The sequence below is a fragment of the Planococcus citri genome, chromosome 1, assembly GCF_950023065.1.
Source record: "Planococcus citri chromosome 1, ihPlaCitr1.1, whole genome shotgun sequence".
NCBI classification, from domain to species: domain Eukaryota; kingdom Metazoa; phylum Arthropoda; class Insecta; order Hemiptera; family Pseudococcidae; genus Planococcus; species Planococcus citri.
Genome location: NC_088677.1, coordinates 82956111 through 82980365, shown reverse-complemented (window position 1 = coordinate 82980365; position 24255 = coordinate 82956111). Strand labels below are relative to the sequence as shown.

Here is a 24255-nt window from a genome sequence, read left to right as displayed (position 1 = left end):
CGGTTGTGGGTTTTGGTACCGAAGATAGCTTAGCTGCTTTCGTTTACGCACTTCGACTAGTTTTACGTGGTTGTGAAGATTTCACCGGTGTATACGTCGATGACGTCATAATATACTCGAGAACGATAGAAGAGCACCTCGAACATATTCGTATATCACGCAGAGTAACAACCAATTTGTTCAACTCGTTCTGGAAACAGGAACTATCGAAATTTTTAAACATTGATTCTTTCAAGCCGAGGTGAATTAAGGCATGTTCGGTTCCGAAAGGTATATCGAAAGTGTTTTCTTCGAATAATTGATTCACCTTTTTTACAGTCAAATTATCATTAACTAATAGAAATTGAGCGTGATCAGCGATGTTTTTATTCTCTTGAAATCGCAGGAATTTATACATGACGTTACTACCGATATATGCAATTCCATCGCAGAAAAGATATATCTTTTCTTTATTAGGAATCTCTGGAACTACCGGAGGAATCACTGGAGCTTCTTTATTATGAATTATAGCAGCTTCAAAGGTCGGCTGATCGAAATTAGAGGTAACACTGCGACCTTCGGTGTTACCTAATTCAAGTTTAAATCTTCGAGTGGAATCGAAATATCGCAGGCGGAAAATTCTTCAAAATTCGGTGGATTTTTTGGATCATACTTCTGTAGATTATGGTCCATATCGATATAATGAACTGTTAGACCGGGTTCGTTGAAGTCGATCTCATTTACACTTGCTACTTTGGTAAATTGAGCTTTTCCACCTCGGTCAAAACGTTTTAGAATTTGACCTTTATCGAATTTTATAAACGGATTTCCTTTCTTCGGTGTGGGATTTGATCGACCTTCACTGGAACTATTATTTTTACTCGAATTAGAATCACCTTTTGAGCTCGATGATGGTTTCGATGATGATGAGGATTTCACTTTATCCATCAAAGGTTTTGCAACTTGGTTATAGTACGATTTGGCATTCACACTTCGCTTCTTAGTTATTCCTGAGTTTTCCATTTCAGCAATCGCTTCAATAATCATTTCGATCGTATCGGTAGGCTCAGTTTCTTTGAAAACTTCACGATATTCTTTACCAATTTTATCGGTTAAAACTTGAGAAACCCATTTTGGCGTAACCGATGTATTCCATCTCATTCTTCTCAACCAAAATGTACAGAAATCGACTACGCTTTGATGTTCATTTTTAACTTCGTTCTTAAATTCTTCGATATCGAGTTGATGATTCATTATGGTGGAAAATTGTTTAACCAATTTTATAGCATTCAAATGCCAAGGTTCGTCAATCTGCAGCGCCTTTTTATAATTGATCAGCTCGGTATGCTCGAGAAAATAGTCAAGACAGAGATTGTATTCTTGATTTGTTTTTACTAATTGGCGAATTTCGTTTTCAAATTCGATGAGAAATTCTTCGACAGTTCGGTAATCGTCACTAGCTTTCCATTTCGTAACTCGAGCTCCTTCGCAGATTTGCTTTACATTTTTCTTACTGCCAGAATTATCGACACTCGAGAATTGTACCGGTGAAATAACTAACAACGAACGACAATCTTCGATTGGAAAGACCAGTTGTTCATTTTTGGCTTTTAGGTTAAAATGTCGTTGAGGTATCGTCAAACATGATGGTTGAGGAACAAAGTCACGATTTCCATCGCCTCCACCACGACTTTGTCTAGCATGTATAGCGAATTGCTTGGCAATATTTTCAGATAATGTTTCGTTATTTATTTCGATAACGTCCATTAGCAACGCAGCAGATACTCCGCTTGTACCTTGAGTTGCTCCTTCTGAAGTTGAAGCAGTGGTAGCATTAGCGAGGGACATTCGTTTCGTAACTTTTGATTGTAGCTCTTCATTTTTCTTTTTAATCGCGGCATTTTCGGCTAACAATCGTTCGTAATCAGCTTGAGAGAATGACATTGTTGGAGATGATTGATCTTCTTCGTCGAAAACGTCAAATTCCTCAGTTGGAATCTCAATATGAATATCAGCGACGTCGTCGTCAGTAGAATCAAAAGTTTTTGGAACTTTTGAACGAAAACGGGATTCTTTGAAGAAACCTTCGGGAAATCGAGGTGATCGTAGATAATACAACGGAGTTGGTCGAAAAAGTTTAGCTCGTCGACGTTCTTTTTTCTCTTCTGGATCTAACTCGAGTTCTGAAGATGAATCGGAATCGAAATGGTCGAATTGTCGTGATGTTTCGTTTAATCGATCTCGTACACCGCTTAACTCGTTATCGATCGAATCGTCAGCTTCTTGATTAGGATTGTCGAAATCAATTAAATCGTCGAGAGAAATTTCGAGTGCAATATTACTGCTATCGATAAAACTAATAACAGCTGGATCGTGAAAATGAGCACTCGCAGAAGACTCGTTGAGTTCAATATCTGGTTCGTTTGAATTATTCACTGTGAATAAGTTTGATTAATAAACACTCGAGTTACCATGTGGCAATGTTGAGTCAGCATTATGGTCCCTAACTATCTAAAAATTCCCTAACTAAGGATCCCTAGATTCCCTACAGACCAAGGTAATGATCTTACAAGTAACACAAATAACACTAACTCGCTCGAAAACATTTGACTATGCATGAGAAAACCAAAGAAGAGTACATACCCACGCAGGCGCCAGGTTGCGAAATACAACCAATTTTGGCATGTCAAATATTCTCGAAAACGAAACACATTACAAACAAGAAGAATCAAATTAAAAGGTAAACAAAATAACTAGATCTAATTTTACCTCAAAAGAAGCCATAATCGTAAATACAGAAACGAGAAAATAATATTCCAATAATATAATCAGCTACGTATTCGGCTGGAACTTTCAAAACAATCGAATCGACAAGCTCGCGAATTACTCGAACTTCACTTCACTAGCGAATTCATTAATTAATTAAATCAAAAGTTCGAAACAAAGATCGCAACAATCGAATCAATTTAGCAAAAAGTAAAAATACCGCACTAAAAAACCATACGCAAACGCAAATACTCGAGAGAGATGTTTACAGTACGAAAGAAAAGATAATACTCAAACCGAATGCGTTTTTAGATTGCGATCGTAGACTCGACTAGAGAGATAAGAGAATAACAAAATGGCGATTTACAAGCATAATACAATAGCGACTAAAACTACGTACGATTCCTAGAAATTTTGTTCAGCCCGATGCTGATTCTTCTACACTAACACAAACACATATTTTTTTTTTTTTTTGTATTTTTTATTACTTTTATTAGGAAAACACGTATCTTAATTCTAAAGGCATAAGCTGAATATGTGGATATTCAGACATATGCTGGAAAGGGGGATGAAAATTTAGCGGCCTTTATCAAAAACCTATCCTAGCCGAAGCTGTACACAGTACCATTCGTAAAACTAGTTATAACATGTTTTATCATATGTGAATAATATACTCGATCATTTTTCTGGTACTTGGAGGTCTTGATGCAATTACTCGATGTTGTTATCTCGTTGATGGTGATACATTTTATTACATGTACAATACCAGAACGACTAGTACAATTCGAAGCTGGTTTCTTCCTGTATCTAAAATATGCTTTCTAACAAACTTTTCCCTAAGTGAAGTAGGTACCTACTACCTATTCGATACCTACCCACAGGCGGACCGTACTTCTCATCAGGCGAAAGCATAGCACAAAAGATAACGCGCTCGAGTTATTATTCTAACGGCCATATAATATTGATCGAAAGAAATCTTCGTGCCGAACATGAAACACATGTTGAAAATGGAATTTTGACACGAAATTTTCTGAAGATGAATTTTGAATAATTAATACCTAAACTCATTAAGCCCTAGCCCCACGTTGGGCGCCAATTTTTACATTATGTGGTGTAGGATTAGGAATTAAAGAGAATTTTTGAACTAGGAACAAATAATGAGGAAAATAGGTATTAGGAAAATTCACGATTAGGAAATATTGGGATGGGTTTGGATTAGGATAAGACAAACCTACCTACCCACATAATACAAAAATGCTCTAATTTTAACTAAAATTCACGAAGATAATTTTCAATCAATATTTCACCAAAGAGAAGGGGAAACTATTTACATAGTAGGTTGAACCTACATCTTACACAATCATGGTTGGAACGTATCCCAGTGTAATAAAAACTCGAATTGTAATAAAATTACGTACATTTCTAGACATTGCAAGCAAGTCGAAATAGTTGGAAATCTACTAAATCTATACCTAGATTATTCAGATTGAATCACTGTTTAAATCCTTACCTAGATCATTCAGATGAATTCTAACTACTTTACCATTAACCTAATCATTACCTTGACCATATCAATAGTAGTTTGGACTAAATCTATTCATAGATTATGTCGTAGCCCTTTACTTTGAAATAAGAACCTAAATGCTGACCAACATATTGGCTAGAGGATTTCCCTCAGCCTGCCGGTAACTCGACCAGGAAACTTACTCCATTTGAATTGAAGTCCAACTAATTAGTGAAATAAGTTCATAGCAACACAAATAACACTCGCGTTACCGGAGAATTAATTCATTTAATTAGTTCAAAAAATAGTTAAACCAAATACTCGAATACAGCCATGAAATGGCAGGAAAATTTTAAGATAAAAAATACAAAAAACGAACGCACGTTCTTAATCGAGTTGAAAAAACATACTGAAGAATAGGTAGGTATTACCTATTGTCATAATCACTCGAGTTTCCCACCATAGATTTTAACCTTGAGATGGGCTCATTGAAATTATGTACCAAGTTTTGCCTAACTATTTCTATTTAGGCTCGTCTATAGCACAGTTTAAGAGTAGATGCGTAGTTAAAAATATTCATATCTATACTCAACCTATTATACTCATACCTATCTACTTACGTAATATTCTAGCATGTAAAAAACATTTTGAGGGGGAGTGTTGATTAGACAAAATGTTCACTGTACTATTGCGATGTTATACTGATAGATATGAATATGCTTAATTGACATTTCTGTATATGTGAACTCCCTCTCAACGAATATCTTGTACCTACCTATACATTTGAATAAACGTTTCATTTTAGTCGTCAATAGTCTCTCGTTTTAACAGTTTTTACCACGGCGCACCAAAGCAAAAATTTCTAATATAGTATATGATGTTTGGGGGCCAAAAATACATCCAAAAAACGTGTTTACAAAATTTTACCTCGCAATCTTGATTGTTAATAGGCCTAAAAAAATGAAAAAAAACGCCATTTTGGGGGGTAAATATGAGGGGAGGGGGTTGAAAATTTTTGTGGGGTTACCTATCAAGCATATACATAACCTCCAGAAAAATTTTCAAAATCGGTTGAAATGGGGCTGAGGAAAGTGATACTAAAATTTCAAAAAAGGAGGGTTCCGCAAAAAGGGGAGGGGGTGTGGATCTAAAATTTTTTGCGCGGAGGTTTCTCTATGGTACCCACTTTTCATGCTAATATCAACTCGAACGCTGTCGGGGACCATTTCACCCCTCTTAGGCGCCTATAGACGTTTTGTATTTTTCAGGGAACCCCCCTTTTTTGAATGGTTGTGGTTCCAACCCCCTTGAGGGTAGAAGAAAAGTTGATATGTCACTAGATCGGAAATTTGACGTAGATTCTTGTGTCTAACCTCATTTTTCGCTAAAATGCAATGCGGGGGAGAAAATTGCAAAAAACTGGTTTTGGGGGGCTTAGATCCACAATAGGGGAGAAAGCTCACCAGGGACGACCGGGGACTCATCGGATTCGTGTTCAGCACCAAAAAATGGACCTGTATACCAAAATTCAGCTTTCTACCTCACTTTTCCCAATGACCCTTTTTTTTCATCTAATTTTCCTGGACTAGAAAGTTTCAGTAAATAAAAGGGTGTGTCATTTTAAAACTTTTTTTTTTGAATTTTAATGGCCTAGCAAAGAATTATGGCGATGGCCAAATAACCTCAATAAGGCGCAGGAGAAATTTCTGATTTTTGGGTCAATATTTGATCCCTCTCCCCTCCCCAAGGTCAAAGTTTTAAACATTCAAAATTTTTGCACGTGTCAAAAATTTTTTTTGAATTTTTGCTCACCATCGCGTGCAAAAGTAAATCAGTTGAATAATATTCAATTCTAGATTTACCATCATAAGAAAATGATTACAAATAACTATGATTTTGAAAAAATTAACTTTAAACTTTTCTATTGGCTTGAAAGCGCTCAACACGCCAGTATTAAAGATGTCAAAAGACCACCTAAATTGATTTTTTTTAAATCGAAAAATTTCAACTTTTGAAAACTTTGAGCTTGGGGGTGGGGAGATCGAATGTTGACCAAAAAATTCGAAATTGTTCCCGCGACTTATTGAGGTCATTTGGCCATGACTTTTTTGCTAGGGTCCATCAAAATTTGAAAAAAGTTGAAAAACGACTTAAACTAGTAGGTACCTTATAAATTACTTAGGTAACTAAATAGATCAGTCAAGCACTACTGCTGTGACCAGCAGTAAGTTATAAATAACTGATTTCGACAATGTGGTACTATTTTTCACTGTTTTTCCTACAAAAAAGTAACCAAAAAACGTACAAAACGCCTACAGAACATTTTTAATGCGGAAAAAATCGCCAAAAAAAACCTTTTTTGATTAAGTTTATACCTAACATAAGTAGGTACATAATTAAAAAAATAATTACGCAACAAACAGTTCTAATTAAAATCAGATGATTAAACTCGATTGAGATTTTGGTCACTTTAGCAAAATGTACAGCTTATTGACAAATAATTGTATTGGCACAAAAAATGTTTGGACGAGTTTTTTTCTAGGAATTTTTGGAAAATTTTCATTTTTTAAAAACAAGACTTTACGGCAATTATAATAAACGACGAGTCTTTTTCCTATTTTTAGCTGAACACACGAGGACGTTAGGATTTTTTGCAATTTTTGGCAATATAGAAGAAAATATTAAATAGGTATTTCTATAAATCTTGAAAAATAAGCGAGATTTTTCAGAAATTCTGGGAAAAAACTTGAATTTCGCCAATTTTAGGTGAAGACTTTTCAGCAATACTCTGAAAAATTAATAATGTTTCATCGCAATTTTTGTCAAAAAAAAACGACACTTTCATAACTTTGTGCGAACAAACGAAATTTTATGGTAGTTTTTGATTAAAAAATGAGGGTTTTTGGAATTTTTCGCCAAGAAGACGACATTTTTTTCAACAATTTTTGGGCACATTTGACGACAGGAGAGATTTTTTGCGATTTGTGGCCGAAAACAAGGCTTTGACAATTTAAATTTTTAAACACTTGAAAAAAAGGAGAACTGCAGTCACCAAAAATTTCTTGTAATAACCGAAAGCAACCTTGTTGGACACTCTGAAGTTAATACTCACAAATGTACCAAGCTTTTATTTCAGAGATTACCAAACGTCACCATACAATACACATCTATTCCAAGATTTGAGGAAAATGAAACCGTACCAAAGGACGAATATGAATTACCGCCTGATCATAAGTGGGAAATTCCGCGAAAAAACGTTATCCTAGGAAAATGTCTAGGAGAAGGACAGTTTGGAAAAGTGGTCGAAGGAAAAGTATTAGGCTTATTACAGCAGAACGTCGTCACAACAGCAGCAGTAAAAATGTTGAAAAGTATATCTTATCTATGTGTATTTTAGTTTTGACAAATAATTAGTAATCGCGTCATATTTTAAGCTGAGTAGGTACCTAAGTAAAACAATAAAGAATAGAGACTGAAAAACTTATTTCACAGATAGCCACACTGACGCAGACATGGTCAATTTAGTCACGGAAATGCAATTAATGAAAATCATTGGCAGACATGAAAATGTACTAAGACTACTCGGATGTTGTACATTCGGTGGACCTACGCTCCTCATCACCGAATACTCCCCGCATGGAAATTTACTCGATTTCCTCCAAAAAAATCATCACCCCACCACATCCCAAAAAGTTACACAACATGATTTGTCTGAAGAAACACTAATTACATTTGCTCTACAAATAGCAAAAGGAATGGAGTACTTGGCTTCCATTGGAGTAAGTCTTCGCATACAATTAAATGTATTTTCTGTTCACTATACTTACTACTTAGATACCTTCAGTCATCTAAAGGGGTTTGGAAGCGATGATCACAATTCGTAGTATATGTAGATGCCCTAAACTTAGAACCACGATTATTTAGTGCCTTTAATATAATACTGAAATCATTCGACTTTTTTCAGTTTGTTCACCGAGACCTCGCAGCTCGAAATATTCTAGTATTTGACAACTATGTCATGAAAATAGCTGATTTCGGATTAGCCAGAGATATTCGACAAGTCGACTACTATAAATTGAAAACCGGTGGTAAACTTCCAGTCAAATGGATGGCACCAGAAACCATGAAAGATAGACGTCACACATCAAAATCTGACGTGTAAGTTGAATACTTTAAATAAGTTCCAAACTAACAATAAGTACTACCAATTGTGACTTTAATTCCATCATTGTAAGTTATAAATTTATCAACACATGCAGGTGGTCATACGGGGTATTACTTTGGGAGATTATGACATTGGGTGAAGATCCTTATCCGCTATACAACGATGCAAAAAAATTAATGGACGACATTGAGTCGGGGTATCGCTTAAAGAAGCCGGCTAACTGTTCGATTAACACGTATGAATTGCCTATTATTTCCATCCGATGGATGTTATAATAATGTAATGTTGATGATACAGGGTGTCCAAGAATAAGGAGTTTTGATAACCTAAAATGGGAAGCAATGGGCCTCCCCCTATAAGATGGGTGAAACGGCTTTTGATCCATAATGGATCGAAAGTGGTTCAAAAAGTCACCATTGATGTAAAAACTCTCCATAAAAATTTTTGACCTCCCTCCCCCTCCCCTTTTGGAGAAACTGCCCCCTTAACATCAAAAATTCGAAGATTTGTTTCTCGGAGGGAGGTTGATGAAAAATTTGGAAATTTTCACAGATTGTGTACTTGGACGACTTTTGATCCATTATGAATCAACGGCCGTTTCACCCATTTTATATAGGGGGAGGCCCTTTCCCCAAGTCAAAAATGAAAAATTGAATAATAATCAAGAAAAAGTGCGTTATTTGAGTTATCCTTATCATCGCGTTTCAATGCCATTGAAACAATTACAGAAACATCCATTTTACTAATGATTATTCAATTTTCCAATTTCCAAGCGGGAAATTTTCTTTTCTTCTGGATAAAATCAAAATCCCTTATTCTTGGACACCCGGTAATTACTACACACTCACACTTAATATGTATCATCATTTTTATTGGACAGGTACTGTCTGATGTGCAAATGCTGGAATTATCTGCCCGCGGATCGCCCAGAATTTACAAATATCATTAAAGATTTGGATGGCATGCTGATGAATTTTGACAAAGTAAGCGAACTGAGTTGCTCACAACCTTGTGGTGTACCTATTTTGCCATGATTCATCCATTCGAAGATGCAGCCTGGTTATCTCAAAAAATTAATCTATACATTAATCTACAGACAATTGAACAACCTGATCCTCCCAGCTCAAACTATTCGAGTACGACAGAATCCGATGACACAGATGATGAAACCAACGCAGTCGAACAACCTCATCCTCATAGCTCAAATTGCAGCACAACAAAATCCGATAACACAGATGACGAAATCGACGATCTATTGAAAATCTGTATTGAATGATTTAATGGCAGTAGTCCTTATTTTTATTGAAATTAAGAATGTATTTCACTATTTATTAGGTTTAATACGAGTATAATTACGTAATAAAGTAGGTACGAACGTATTCTTGTAAACTTTATCAAATCAACTACCTATTCATCTAGATTTATTTATTTCTAACTCTACGAGTATAAGTACCTACCTAATAAGTAAACCCACAGTTACTGATTCTGTTAAATGAAACACGATATAATTTTTTTTTTTGAAACATTGAGTCATGAGTGTGTTCCAATTAATCTAGAGGCATTAAATTGAATTTTTTCTGTATCAAGTCAAATACGAGAATGAGATTTAGTGCTTTTAGCAATTACTGAGGGCCACTGAGGGTAACTGAACCTTATATTTTTTCTCTATTTCTATAACGTTTAAGTAATTGCAAGATGTACATATGAAATAAGTAATAAATATTTTCACAATTCTTATTCCGTGTTCTATTTTCTGCCCCAATGGTCAGATTAAAATTTAGATAGAATAATTTGCAAAGGTGTAAAAGGCCATAAGCAATGCAAATGATAGACTATGTTAAGAAAATAAAACGACTACCCATGTCGACTTACCAAAGAAATACTACCTATGTAGGTTATAGGTACATTAGTTCAGGTTTGATGCTCATTCTCAAAATGATTGTGATATTGAGCTCCAGTATTCCAATCAACTGACAATGTTCCTGAAAGAAATACACAGAAATTTAGAATTTAGCGAATAGGGAAAGATATTTCAAATCATTTTTTTTAAGTACACATGGTCAAAATCTTCAAGTTACAAAACGTTACATAGGTACATCAATTAATGAAATGCCTATTACATCCAAATATTATGAAATTGTAAATAAATAATTTTCAAAATAATTCTACTCGTACCTACATTGCTTTTAAACTATGAATTTTCAAATCAATTTTCAAAATGCCCATTGCCACTAAATTGTGAAATTTTTATTCACTTTTCATAATTCCCATTACCTTCAAATCACGAGATTTTAAAAAAAATTGTTGGAATTCACATTGCCCTCAAATTACAAAATTTTGAATCATTTTGAAGATGTGCATTACCTCAAAATTGCGACATTGCAGATCAGTTTTCGGAACTCTCAAATATCTTTCAAATGATTAAACTTCAGAATAATTTCTGTTTGCATCGCCTTTGAATTGCAAAATTTCAAATTAACTTTAAGAATTATGCATTGTCGCAAAATTATGAAACTTTAAATAAAATTTTTGTAATTCACATTGCCTTAAAATTAGGTCTACAATATTTCGAATCATTTTAAAGAATTCCCATTGTTTTCAAATTACAAAATGTTGCATCAATTTTCGAGTTCAAAATGTCTACAAATGATAAAATTTCAAATCATTTTTCAGAATTCTCGTCGTCTTTAAATTACGAAAATCTAAATAAATTTTCAAGTTAACATTTTGTACCAATTACAAATTGGTTCTTCCATTTTTGGAATTCCCATTACTTATCTACCTTTTCTCAATGTAGACCCACCACTGGAACTCACGTTAGCTCAAAAAATAAAAAATAAAAATAAAACAAATAACTACATTATTGGAAAATTTTGAGATCCAGGAATTCATTATAGGTTTCAAAACAAATTCTAGCCATATTTTTTGAGACCAACAAAAATATAATCTCCAGTTATGATGGACTCGTCGTTGAAATGGAAAAAAGAAAATTGCTGGTAGTAAACAGCGATGTGGTGTGATAAAGAATGGGAACTCGTGAATAGGATTTTTAGGCACGAATTTTAATTTTTGTAAATTTGTTCTCTATTTACGCAAAAAATAAAATTTCATCATTTTTTCTATTAAGAAAATGATGAAATATTTCAACAATATAGGACAAAATATGGTAAGTAGCTATGTACTTTCACCCAGCCAATAAGCCCAGGAGAGAATTTCAATCAGATCATTCTTCTGAACCTTGAAGGTGTGCAGCCAGATTATTTTTTTTTTCAAATTTTCTGAAGTGGTGGTCCATCAGGATTCAAAATTTTAAAAAAAAACAACTTTTTAAAGGGTTTTCATTCGTTTATCTCGATCAGCGATTATAAATTTCAACCATTTGTACGAACGTGCTAAAATCAAAAATTATAACTAGTGCGCATTTGATAACGTTTCAAAGCTTATCGACATTGAAATTAGTCAGAACTTTGGCGCAGATAGATACTGGAAGCTTTCTGCCTGTTATCTCGCTTTACATACCATATTCAAAAAAAAATCCGAAAAAACAGTTTCCACAGCGGAAATCACGAATATGTACTTATCAATCACAGCCACGTATATATCGCACGATTGACTTAAATATGTATGTAGATTAAATAATACTCATTTCAGCTCGTATAACGGTTTTAATTACGTTCTCAACAATGTCGCGAGTGTCTCACACCATTTAAATGAACAATTTTTAATTACTTTTGCAAAAAATCGCGATTTACTTTACTGTACGCTGATGCAAAGGTCAAAAGAACCAACAACTCACATTTCAATATTCATTCTCGGTCTAACCATATTACACCTCCTATTCATCACAAGAACGAGCGCCAAAAGTAAGTAATTTACAACCACCTATACCTATACCTATAGTTGCCACTGCTCAAGATACTCCAGAACTGTTCAAAATGGTTCGAAACTGTTTTCAATTGATAGTGATGGGAGAGGGATGAAAAAAGGTACCTTAAATACCAAAATTCGGGTTTTTAGGTCAATTTGTTGAAATTTTGTTCTCTACTTTTCAAGTGGCCATTCTTGGTTACATTGGAAAACAATGTCTAATAGTTCCTGTATTCACGGTATTCATTTGGAAGCCTTTCGATTTTCAGTCCATTTCCATTTTATGATGCTTTGCGTTTTTGTTTTATCATTTTCGATTTTTTTTTCAAGATTTTCACATTTGATTTTTTGTTTTATTCTTACCAATAATATTCTTTGGCTTTTGTTTTTCGATTTCATTTATTCGTTGTTCTTTGATTTATAGTTTTCATTTTCATTTTGTAAGGCTTTGCGTTTTCGTTTTTGGTTTTCGATTTAATGTTTGCAGTTTTTTTTGTCTGATTTTGGTTTTCGTTTCTATTTCCATATTTTCGATTCAGTTATTTCACGATTGATTTAGTTCGTAAAATTTTGTTTTTTGTTTCATTTCGTTTGGAGAATTTTTTATTTTCATTTTGGAGCAGTGAGGATGATATTTTTATGGCTTTCATTTTGAACTCCTTCGATTTTCGGTGGTTTGTTCTCAAGTTTTTTTTTAGGTTCCGTTTCCTTTCACTCAAATGAAAAATTACTCCAGTTTTTCATTTGTTTTTAATTTTTATTATGTAAGTATGTATTTTCTTCATCTCATTTCATTTATTTTATTTTATGTCTTTCATTTCATTATTTTTCCTTTTTGTTTTTTTAGTTTTTATTTTTTCCAATTTCTGTTTACCTATAAGTATCGTTCTTTTCTATACGTACTTTAAAATTTTCTCTTCATTCAATTCCTATCATTTTTTCGTTTTTTATTGTTTTTTTCTGTTTACTTTTCTTTTCCATCAATTCATCTTTCACTCACGGATATCACTCGAAAGTTCATGAAATCATACGTCAGATAAACAGACATTCTGTCAGACTTTTAGGAAATTGAAAAAACTTGTCTTAGTTCGTGGGCATCAATTCCATATTTTTCCAAGTTTTCAAATCAGAAAACCTTTTTTTGGACATTTTTCACAATGAAAACATTTATTTTACCAAATATTCGAAAAAAAGTCACTTTAGCGAGCTAATTTTAAACATATCCAACTTTACATAAAACTGAGGGGTGTTCCCAGGATGATTCAATCATGAGCATTTCATTAAATATCTGCGTATGATTTCAGATATTCCATACGCAATCACGAGAGAAAAAATAATGGTCAATTGACTGACAGAAAGCGAATTCAAAAAAAAAAAATCAAAATAGACTAAAAATACCTGGAACATTTTGTCACAATGCATATCCATAACTTCTTTCTCACATTAATCATATACACGTTTACGTTTAGCATGAGAATGAAACCCTATAATGCAAACTCGAGTCAAATAGTTTCGGAATTTTTCTCAGATGAACACAACTCATTCTACAATTTGGCAGTAGATGAAAATGAAGGATGGGTGTATGTAGGTTCACGTAACCGCCTCTATCAATTATCAGCAGATCTGAAATCGCATATCAACTACACTTCAATGGAATTTAATTCTTCGGTTTATTGTGAAAACGTCTTGCTTGAACTAGATTATCTTAACCAACAACTAATAGCGTGCCATAAGTGTTATCCCCATGACAGAGCCCTACCGGTATGCCGTGCACATAATATCCGTAATATTTCAGAAATATTGGCAAATGCAACTGAATATGATTCATTACCATGGCGATCTGTACTCTTCATGGGTCCTAGCTTAATACAGAACTCATCCGCACTGTATTCTGGCTTAAATTTTGTAATGGATCCAAAAATAACCATTCGACACCTAGACCGAGAACGCTTGTTATCATATGACAAACAAATCATTCTGAACTACGACCCCGGATATAACAGAATAATTTACGGCTTTAATTCGGGAGATTTCAGCTATTTTCTCACCGCAGGAATCTCGGTCAGTCAGCAAGCGATTAATTCAGAGGTCTCGATAGGAGTAAACTTAATTGAGATAAGACATGGAGGCCAAAACTATCAGTTTGATGATATTCCCTTAACTTGTTGTACTCATGAGCAGAAATTAATAAATGAGACCCTGGCGGATGCAATCTGGCTCAAATACGCCTACTTCTACGAACACAAATCAGACTCTGAATTGAAAACAGATTCACATGAAATAGATGACAAAATTTTGTTTACTGTGGCATCCAGTTCGGTTGGTTTTAAAGTATGCGCATATAATATGAATAATATACACTCAACAATTCAGAAACGCAGGGGGCTGAATGGAGAAATCATATATGAACAAGTGGGGGATACTGGTGTGAGTGCCATGACAGTCACCTCAATAAATAACCACATAGTCTTGTTCATTGGTACATATGGAGGTCATCTACTTAAGATATCAATAAGACTTGATTCATTTCGTGCCTATACGGCAAAAATTGTTGCGGATATCACGATTGAAAGATTTTCAGGAATTTATAATATGCTGTTCGATACTAAAAAGAATTTCTTATACGTAAGGACTTACACAAAAATTGCCAAAATCAAAATACACAATTGTGACGAATACAACACATCATATTTATGTTTAAGTGCAAAAGATCCTTATTGTGGATGGTGTGTTCATAGTAATAAATGTTGCTTGAAATCACAGTGTAATTATGAGCAAAATAGCGTCAACTGGATCTCGCATGAAATCGACAAATATGTAAACAAATATCCAAGTCCAAGAAATAAATTTTCAAGAAAAGCGGAATGGAATGTAACCTTCAATCTATTGAATTCACACCCGTTCAAGTTCAACGATCACAAAATAATATGCTCTTTTAGATTCAACAACAGTATAATAAATACTACAACAAGCGTAAGTAATGAAAATCAAATCAACTGTGTAATACCAAGTTATGAAGATTTGCCTCCGACACCTTACAATGAACATTCCATCAAAGCTCAGTTATCGATACAAACAAACCTTTTCCCGGTATTTCAAAAAATCGAGGTGGAGTTTTTTGATTGTAGTACATATAAATTATGTACACAATGTGTAAGTTCTACTCCATGCAACTGGCATATAAATGAACAGAAGTGTTCAGATGAAGCAATTCGAAGCTACGATGATACAATACCAGGTGATTATTTCAATGTATCCGATTTTCTAATAACGGAGTATGAGGGAAACAACTATCATACCTGCCCAAGGTTTCATCTTAAAAACAGACACGTATACTACATACACGCCAATGCCGAAAAGAAAGAAAAATTCGCCGCACGGATTACAATCCCAAAAATATTAATTAATGAATCATTTACATGTAGATTTGACACTGAAGAAAACAGAACCATCGCATCTGCAAGCCTGCAATATGTGTTCCTGTTTCGTTGGGATCTGAATGTTCGTCATGAGGTAGATGGATATCAAGCCGACATCAAATGTGATGATACAATATTCACATACACTACTCCAAAATCTAGCATAACTGTCAAATGGTATATTTTATGGAATGGATCAAAACATCTTGAAAATTTCTACAATGATAGTATTGTGTTATATAAATGCGCCAACATGGGTAATCAGTGCGCAAATTGTTTAAATACAAATTACGAATGCGTATGGAATTCAAAAACAGGGGAATGTAAATACAACGACAGCTCGCTTGTAGCATCTGACATCAATAATCATTGGTTAAATGACAGAGAAAAATGCTCAAATGAGCCCTTTGTTATAGAAAACATTAAAAATCAAACAAATTGGTTAACAGACAACATCTATTGGATCATTATTATCATAATTGCAGTAATCCTTACAACAGTCGCAGTATTCTTCATTTATTGTAGAAACTCCGCTGAAAAATCGCGGAAAATGCAACAGCAACTTAATAAAATGGGTATGGAAATGATAGCTGTGTCACAATGGGTAAAACGGGTAGTGATCGAAAATGAAATCGAATTAAATGAAAATGAATCAAACATGTTGGTAAGTACCTATGTACTTTTTCACAAATTTGCACATGAACGGTCTACAAGCGATTATATGCTGGTATCAAAGATGTTGAAAGACCGCCTAAAGTATTTTTTTTAAAAAATCGAATCTTTGGAAAACTTTGAGCTTGCGTGGGGGGGGATCACCAGAAAATCCGACCTTTTTCCTAAGTCTTAATGAGGTCATTTGGCCATGACTTTTTGCTAGGGGCAATAAAAATTCGAAAAAAGTTGAAAAAAATCTAGGTATGTAATATGGTGCTTAACTGAATTGATCAGTCAAAAACTATTAAGTATGTCAACCAGTAAGTAATTTTAAATAACTAATTTTGGCAATTCCTTTTAACTGTATTTACATATCACCAAAAAGTAACCAGCAAAAAACGTACTTATTATGAGCTTGTAAAACGCGTACAAAAAATTTTAATACAGAAGAAAATCACACAAAAAAAAACACAAAATACCTTTGAAAAAATTACGAAACAAAACGTTCAAATTAAAATCTGATGGCTAAACTCAATCGGATTTTAGCAATTTCAGCGAAAAACAGGACTTGTTGGCAAAAAGTTGATAGCGGAAGAATTATACCTACACTTTTCAATTTTTGTGAAAATAGTAAGACCACCTTGGGCGAGTTTTTTGTGAGGGGGGGGGGAATTTCAGTAAAAAAAGAAACTTTATGCGGCAATTGTAATAAATGACAAGACTTTTTGCTATCTTTGGTTGAACTATTATGACAATTTCAGCAAAAGTTTACAATTTTTTGGAAGTTTTGGCAAAACAGTGAAACTTTTTAGCAAAAAAATAAGACATTTCCCAGCAATTTACGGAAGAAAATTAAAGTTTCTTGAAATTTTAAGTAAATAGCGAGACTTTTCAAAAACCCTGCTAAAAATAGAATTTTTCCAATTCTTGGCAAAAAGCCGGACTTTTTGGCAATTATTGACAAAAATTGCTTTCATTTCAGAGATTACCAAACGTCACTATCCAATACACATCTATTCCAAGATTTGCTGACGATGCAACTGCACCGAAAGACGAATATGAATTACCACCCGATGATAAGTGGGAAATCCCTCGAAAAAACATCGTTCTGGGAAAATGTTTAGGAGAAGGACAGTTTGGAAAAGTTGTCGAAGGAAAGGTTTTAGGCCTATTACAGCAGAACGTCGTCACAACAGTAGCAGTAAAAATGTTGAAAAGTATATTATTAATTCTTATTATCTATTTAGTTTTTACAAATGATAAGTAATCGCGTCATATAGCTAACGTAAGCTAACAATAAAGAATAGCCCTAATGACAATTGAATGTGCGTAACGCGTACTCCCTTCAGCATACAGATCCGCACACTGAATCAGCACACATACTGCAGGCAGAACGCCTACTGATCAACAGTACGTATTTTTTAGTTCAAAAACTGCATGCGTTCGGTGTACTGAAAATCAGTGTGCGGAACGTTGGCAGATTCTGTATGCGTATTTGCTGGCAGAACACCTGCTTATCAACAGTACCGATTTCTAAGCTGAAAAACGCAATGCGTTCGGTATACCGAAATTAAGTGTGCGGAACGTTGGCAGATTCTGTATGCGTATTTGCTGGCAGAACGCCTACTGATCAACAGTACGTATTTTTTAGTTCAAAAACTGCATGCGTTCGGTGTACTGAAAATCAGTTTGCGGAACGTTGGCAGATTCAGTTGGCGTATTTGCTGACTGAACGCCAACTGTTATTGGAAGTCATTCTTTAATGGTACCAATATACTGCAGTTTGCGTATAGGTCTGCGTAACGCTGGCGTAACGTGTTCCCTAAATACTGAAATTCTATTGGTCCATAGTTACCACCTCCCCAAGAAATTCAAATTTAAAATGACAACCGTTTTTGTTATCAGTTGTTTCTAAGTTTTAACAGAGTGTGGAAAAGAGTGAAATTGAAATTCGAGCTCTTGCATTAAAATTCATATTTTTGTATTGAAGTTTGTGTTTTTGTATTTAAATTAGTGTTTTTGCAATGTTTTTTGTTCATCACCATGAAGAAAAGCCTCTTTGCAAACATTATCAGAACGTAAGTAGGTACTTATGCATTCAATTTTGCATGTAAAAATGCAATTTTTCGATTGTTCGCGGGTTTGGATGAATTTTAAAGTAGTTTCAAATTAAAGGCAATGAAATTTCCTTTCGATCGATGTTAAATTTTTATCATTTTGCGTAAAAATAACGATTTTATGAATAATTTCCATTTGCCAACTTTTGCATAAATACTACATACATGAAGAAAAATGTTCGTAATTTTATTCCCTTCAAAATGGTTTTTTTACCCAAAGCTCTACGTCTGTCTACGTTTCTCCATTCGAATAGTTCTTGAAAATCAAATTTGCGGAAAGTGGTTAGTGATAAACATGGAGTGATTGATAACAATAATGACAAAACAATTCAACCACATTTGGCAACTAGTTTAATCATTAAGTATACGAACCGCATACGTTACGCCCTTCATACGCTCACTTTCCTATAAACAAAACGCCAGTGGAACTAAGCGAAACGTACAAGATACGTATACGTTCCGCCAACTAGGCAAGCTAGGCAAGCGAGCGTTTTCATGGCGTTTTCAGTGAGCGTTCTGTATGCGTTTTCAGTATGCGTTTGAGTACGCGTGTTTGCCGAAATTTGTCCCATTTTCGGCACACGCGTTTTGATGACGTTTTTTTTTAAAATACGCACACTCATTGTCAATTGGGAGGGACTAAAAAACGTATTTCACAGATAGCCACACTGACGCAGATATGGTTAATTTAGTCACGGAGATGCAACTGATGAAAATCATCGGCAGACATGAAAATGTACTAAGACTACTCGGTTGTTGTACAATCGATGGACCTACACTTCTCATCATCGAATACTCCTCGCATGGAAATTTACTCGATTTCCTCCAAAAAAATCATCACCCCACCACAGCCCAAAAAGTTACACAAAATGATTTGTCTGAAGAAGTACTAATTACGTTCGCTCTGCAAATAGCAAAAGGCATGGAGTACTTGGCTTCCATTAGAGTAAGTCTTAATTTTAATGTCTTTTCTGTTCAATATTGGCACATCTGGAAAAAAATATCACGTTATCCAAAGGAATCTTAAAGGTGATAATCACATTCTTTTTACACTTCCTTCATATCAAACTTCAAAATATCAACTTTTTCAGTTCGTTCACCGAGACCTCGCAGCTCGAAATATTCTAGTATTTGACAACCATGTCGTGAAAATAGCTGATTTCGGATTAACCAGAGATGTTCGACAAGTTGACTACTATAAATTAAAAACCGGTGGTAAACTTCCAGTCAAATGGATGGCACCCGAAGCCTTAACGGACAGACGTCACACGTCAAAATCCGACGTGTAAGTTGACTACCTCAAATGTGCCTACGAATACTAACTATAATTGTCATCTTAATTCCATGATCGTAACCCACAAATTTATCAACTCATGCAGGTGGTCATACGGGGTATTACTTTGGGAGATTATGACATTGGGTGATGAACCTTATCCGTTATATAACGATGCAGAAAAATTAATGGAAGACATCGAGTCAGGATATCGTTTAAAGAAGCCCGCCAACTGTTCGATCAACATGTACGAATTGCTTATTACCTACATACGTATTTCCACTCGATAGACGTTATATACGTATCAATGTACATAGTAACGTAATATGAATGATGATTACACATATTATCATGTTTGTTGGACAGGTACAGTCTAATGTACAAATGCTGGAATTATCTGCCCGAAGATCGACCTCAATTTACAAATATTATTAAAGGCTTGGATGCCGTACTGATGAATTGTGACAAAGTAAGCGAGTAGGGATTTTCACAATCGAGTGGTGTATTTTGCCAACATTTACCTACCCATACTTTATAATATAAGACTGGTTATCTCAAAAAATTTAATTTACCCATACATATACGTATCAACAGACTATCGAACAACCTGATCCTCAAAGCTCAAACCTTTCAACAGAATCCGATGACACAGCTGATGAAACCAACGATCTACAAGACGTATAGTTAAAACTGTTGTGAATAATTTCAAGTTATCTATTTTTGTTGAAATTATAAATATACTTGTACATATACTATGACAGGGTGGTGAGCAGAGAAACCAGCTCCATTTAAAAGTGAGATACGTTTTTGAAATAAAAAAATAGCTATAGATTATCTTTTTTTTCTTTTTAATAAAAAGAACCTTCATTTTGGCCTATTTTGAAATGTAAAATATCTATTTCAATTCGAATTATTTTTTTAAAATCAAAGAATTTAAATGAGCATCCATATTTTCAACACAATTGGTAAATCATTTTTCTAAATTCACAAATACTTTTTGCAAAAATACTACTCTGTGGAATTGCCTCAATTTTAGTCTGAATATTTAATTTATTTCTTAAATTATAAATTTTTGAAAACTTCGGCGTCGCATCGCTCAGGCCTGTGAGTTTTTTTTATTTTTTGAAAATCAAACTTTCTAAAAATCTATTACTCACATTCAAAAATGTTGAAATGAAAAAATAAAACTCCTTCCATAAAAAAAGACTTTTTTTACTTCTCGAAACTCAATTTTCGAAGTAGAAATTTCTGAAAAACCATCATCAAAGTTCTAAAATTTCGAAACTAAAAAATCCAACTCCGCCCATGAAAAAACATTGCTTTTTCACCCATATAGGTAAATACAAATTTTCCAAAGCTTTTGTCCTCTCTACGCTCGGGCTAATTTGTTTCCAGTTGTTTTGCAAAATGAAAAATTTCATGTGTGAGATTTCTAAAAATTGAACAGGAAAAACGAATAAGAAGATCTGCCTATAAGTACCTAATGCAAATTAGTATAAAATTGTTGCCTCACCTTGGGTAAATTTTCGGTTTGCAACCCCCCCCCCCCAACAAAACCTTTGGGTTCGTCCCTGCACTCGAGGTTATACTACCTACTTATATAAAAGGCTGGAACCAACTATCTAACAGCTTGTGAAATCCATTCCCCTCTTCTGTTACGCTGAAGAAGCTACTACATATTTTGAAAAGGGCACGGTTTCTCTGCTTCACCCTATTGTAGGACGTAGGTACATAAATGTAAGTACATCGAGTAATCTTGTAAACTTTTCCCAATCAACTGAGTACCTAATTCAGATTTACCTCTTTTAAAGTACACCCAGAGTTATTGATTCTGGTAAATTAAAGATGATACGAGTATTCAATAAACTACTAAATTGATTTTTTTTTTCAATCATGTTAAGTATAGGTACCTACTACGTAGTACGTAAGTTTAGTGCTTAGAACTGAGGGTATTAACCAAACCTTGAGCTTTTTTTCTATTTTTATATCTAATGATTAGTGCACTGTGCACGTAAGTACATTACATTGCTGTGTATATGAAATAACTAATAATAAGTAATAAATATTTTCTAAATTCTTATTCCCTGTTCCATTTTCTGCACCCATACAGATAGAACTTTTAATTTATAATAAGTTGCAAAAATCTAGAAAGCAACGCCCGAGCAATGCAGAAGAATATAAAACGACCATGTCGGCTTACCAGACAAATATATCCGCTCAAGTATTCAAATCTTCCGAAAATAATCCTGAAATCAAAGAGAAATTTTCAAATCATTAGAATTTGCTAAATAAGAACAGGAAACATTAAAAGGATAAATGCAAAAGGGCAAATAAGTAAGTACGAAGCCAACTACTAGCAATTCTTCAGAAATTGTACATAATACAATCTCGTGATGAGTTATCAGAATCAAGAACCATATTTCAGATTTTATACAGATACCTACAATAAGTTATTAGTTGAAACTTTCAAAACATTTTTGGAAAAAACGTTCTTTTGACAATGAAAAATTGTATCAACTTTTTCGTCAACTTTCAAGTTTGAGATTCATCTTTTTTTTATTTGGTTGCAACGTCTGTGAGATAAAATCTAATTGATAATTTAATAATGTTGATGCAAATGACATCAAACGAACAAAGCAAAACTCGGAGATTTTTCCAGGAAATTATGAATTATCTACATGGTAACATCAGGTGATGTATGTATCAGCAGTTAGCATAATACCACATGATTTATGAAATTGATTTATAAAGGAAACCCCAGCTAAGTACAATTTGCCCTTATATGGTCGTCTCAAAAACTACATTCAGTTTTTCTAAATAAATTTGTCAAGTTTGAAAATTGAAAAGATAAGTACTTAATGGTTCTCAGAATACATTACATAATTTGTATACGTAACTTCGAAAATTAAAGCATGGTTTTCCAACTTAGGCCTTTCAAACTAACAGAATACGTTTTCTCACGCAATCACCTTTTTTCGACATAACCGAAGCCCTGCGCATTTGAGAAATTTTGAGATTTGGGGACTCAGTAGGTTTTAAGACGAATCCTAGTCATCCTTTTTGAGACCAACAAAAATGTAACCTCGAGTAATAATGGACCCGGCCTTGAACTGGAAAAAACCAAACAGCTCAAGTAGCGATGTGGTACATGATAAAAAAAAAATGAAATGTTTAAACATGAAGCTAGGTAGGTAGTAGGTACTCCAAATTCAAAAATGGACGATGAGTCGATGAAGTCGTAGGCATACAACTTTATTTATTTAGGCTATGGTAATTAGTTACCCCAAAATTAAGAAAATAAGATCCTCGGACGAATAAGTTCACTTTTTGAGCTTTATTATCACTTCCAACAATTTTAAATCTACATAAATCATCGACGGGAAAAACCTGATAAAATGACGACTCGTTTTCATTTGATAAATAAGCTGTAGCACTTAATAACAATCAGACTGATAAAATCCTTAGTCAGTATCCTGTTTTTTTACAATTATCGATAAATTTTCATAGAAAACAGTTATCCAGGGGAAATTAAAAATGGCAATCAAAGCTACGTAGATTCCCCGAAACACTTATAAATCGAAATGGTCACTCAAACTCTTCCCTCATAGAAAATCACTACTAGCGACTTCAAAAAATTACTAGCGTTTCTGAAAAAGTTACTAGTGATACCGAAAACGTTACTAGCGCTTGTACTGACGCTACTAACGACCAACTCGACACTACTAACGACCAACTCGACACTACTAGCGACCAGCTCGACACTACTAGCGACCAGCTCGACACTACTAGCGACCAGCTCGACACTACTAGCGACCAGCTTGACACTACTAGCGACTAGCTTGACGCTACTAGCGACTGATTTGGCGCTACTAACGATCAGCTTGGCACTACTAGCGACTGTCTCAACATTACTAATGAATGATCCCTCATAGAAAATCACTACTAGCGACTTCAAAAAATTACTAGCGTTTCTGAAAAAGTTACTAGTGATACCGAAAACGTTACTAGCGCTTGTACTGACGCTACTAACGACCAACTTGACACTACTAGCGACCAACTCGACACTACTAGCGACCAGCTCGACACTACTAGCGACCAGCTCGACACTACTAGCGACCAGCTCGACACTACTAGCGACCAGCTTGACACTACTAGCGACTAGCTTGACGCTACTAGCGACTGATTTGGCGCTACTAACGATCAGCTTGGCACTACTAGCGACTGTCTCAACATTACTAATGAATGATTCAACGCTACTAATGACCAAGCCGACACTAGTAACGATTAAACTGACGCTACTAACAGCTATGGCAGGTACCTACAATTGGTGAAAAACAAAAATTAAAGAATTCCCAAAAACCATGTTTTTTTTTTGAAATTATGAATTATTGAAAAGTTTTTGCTTGGGCCAGATCATTTTCCTTTTTCTTTTTCCGACCAAAATTAGATAGTAGCAAAATTGACTTCTCACATCACAAATAATGCGATTTTTTTACATGAATTTTTTTTTA

The 24255-nt window shown here is 34.4% G+C and overlaps 2 protein-coding genes and 1 long non-coding RNA gene across 5 annotated transcripts in view; 2 read left to right on the top strand and 1 right to left on the bottom strand.

Moving 5' to 3' along the window:
* The window catches only part of LOC135838069 (plexin-A4-like), a 55462-nt gene extending 45311 nt beyond the window's left edge, over positions 1–10151 (top strand). The window contains exons 3-8 of the mRNA XM_065353608.1: positions 7386–7620; positions 7742–8028; positions 8214–8407; positions 8509–8649; positions 9295–9397; positions 9511–10151. Coding sequence (XP_065209680.1) covers positions 7386–7620; positions 7742–8028; positions 8214–8407; positions 8509–8649; positions 9295–9397; positions 9511–9690 — 1140 coding nt within the window. The 3' untranslated portion in view covers positions 9691–10151. The remainder of the gene's footprint in view (positions 1–7385; positions 7621–7741; positions 8029–8213; positions 8408–8508; positions 8650–9294; positions 9398–9510) is intronic.
* Positions 1–24255, bottom strand: part of LOC135838325 (uncharacterized) — a 345767-nt gene that overhangs the window by 131230 nt on the left and 190282 nt on the right. For both annotated transcript variants that reach the window (XR_010557381.1, XR_010557386.1), the window contains exons 7-8: positions 21945–21990; positions 10287–10396 (exon numbers count right to left, since the gene is read on the bottom strand). This is a non-coding gene — a long non-coding RNA (uncharacterized LOC135838325). The remainder of the gene's footprint in view (positions 1–10286; positions 10397–21944; positions 21991–24255) is intronic.
* Positions 12076–21824, top strand: LOC135838049 (fibroblast growth factor receptor homolog 1-like). Of its 2 annotated transcripts, none has more exons than XM_065353589.1 (7): positions 12076–12277; positions 17337–17571; positions 19131–19417; positions 19563–19756; positions 19851–19991; positions 20111–20213; positions 20339–21824. In XM_065353589.1, the coding sequence occupies exons 2-7, from the start codon at positions 17562–17564 to the stop codon at positions 20426–20428; spliced, it is 825 nt and encodes a 274-aa protein (XP_065209661.1). In that variant the 5' UTR covers positions 12076–12277; positions 17337–17561; the 3' UTR covers positions 20429–21824. The 2 variants fall into 2 exon arrangements, with proteins under 2 accessions (XP_065209661.1, XP_065209654.1); XM_065353582.1 differs by having other exon boundaries at positions 13586–17571.

Coding starts and splice junctions, on each gene's coding strand:
- LOC135838049 (XM_065353589.1), top strand. Junction 19,757..19,850: donor CACACGTCAAAATCCGACGT/GTAAGTTGACTA, acceptor CAACTCATGCAG/GTGGTCATACGGGGTATTAC. Junction 20,214..20,338: donor TACTGATGAATTGTGACAAA/GTAAGCGAGTAG, acceptor ACGTATCAACAG/ACTATCGAACAACCTGATCC.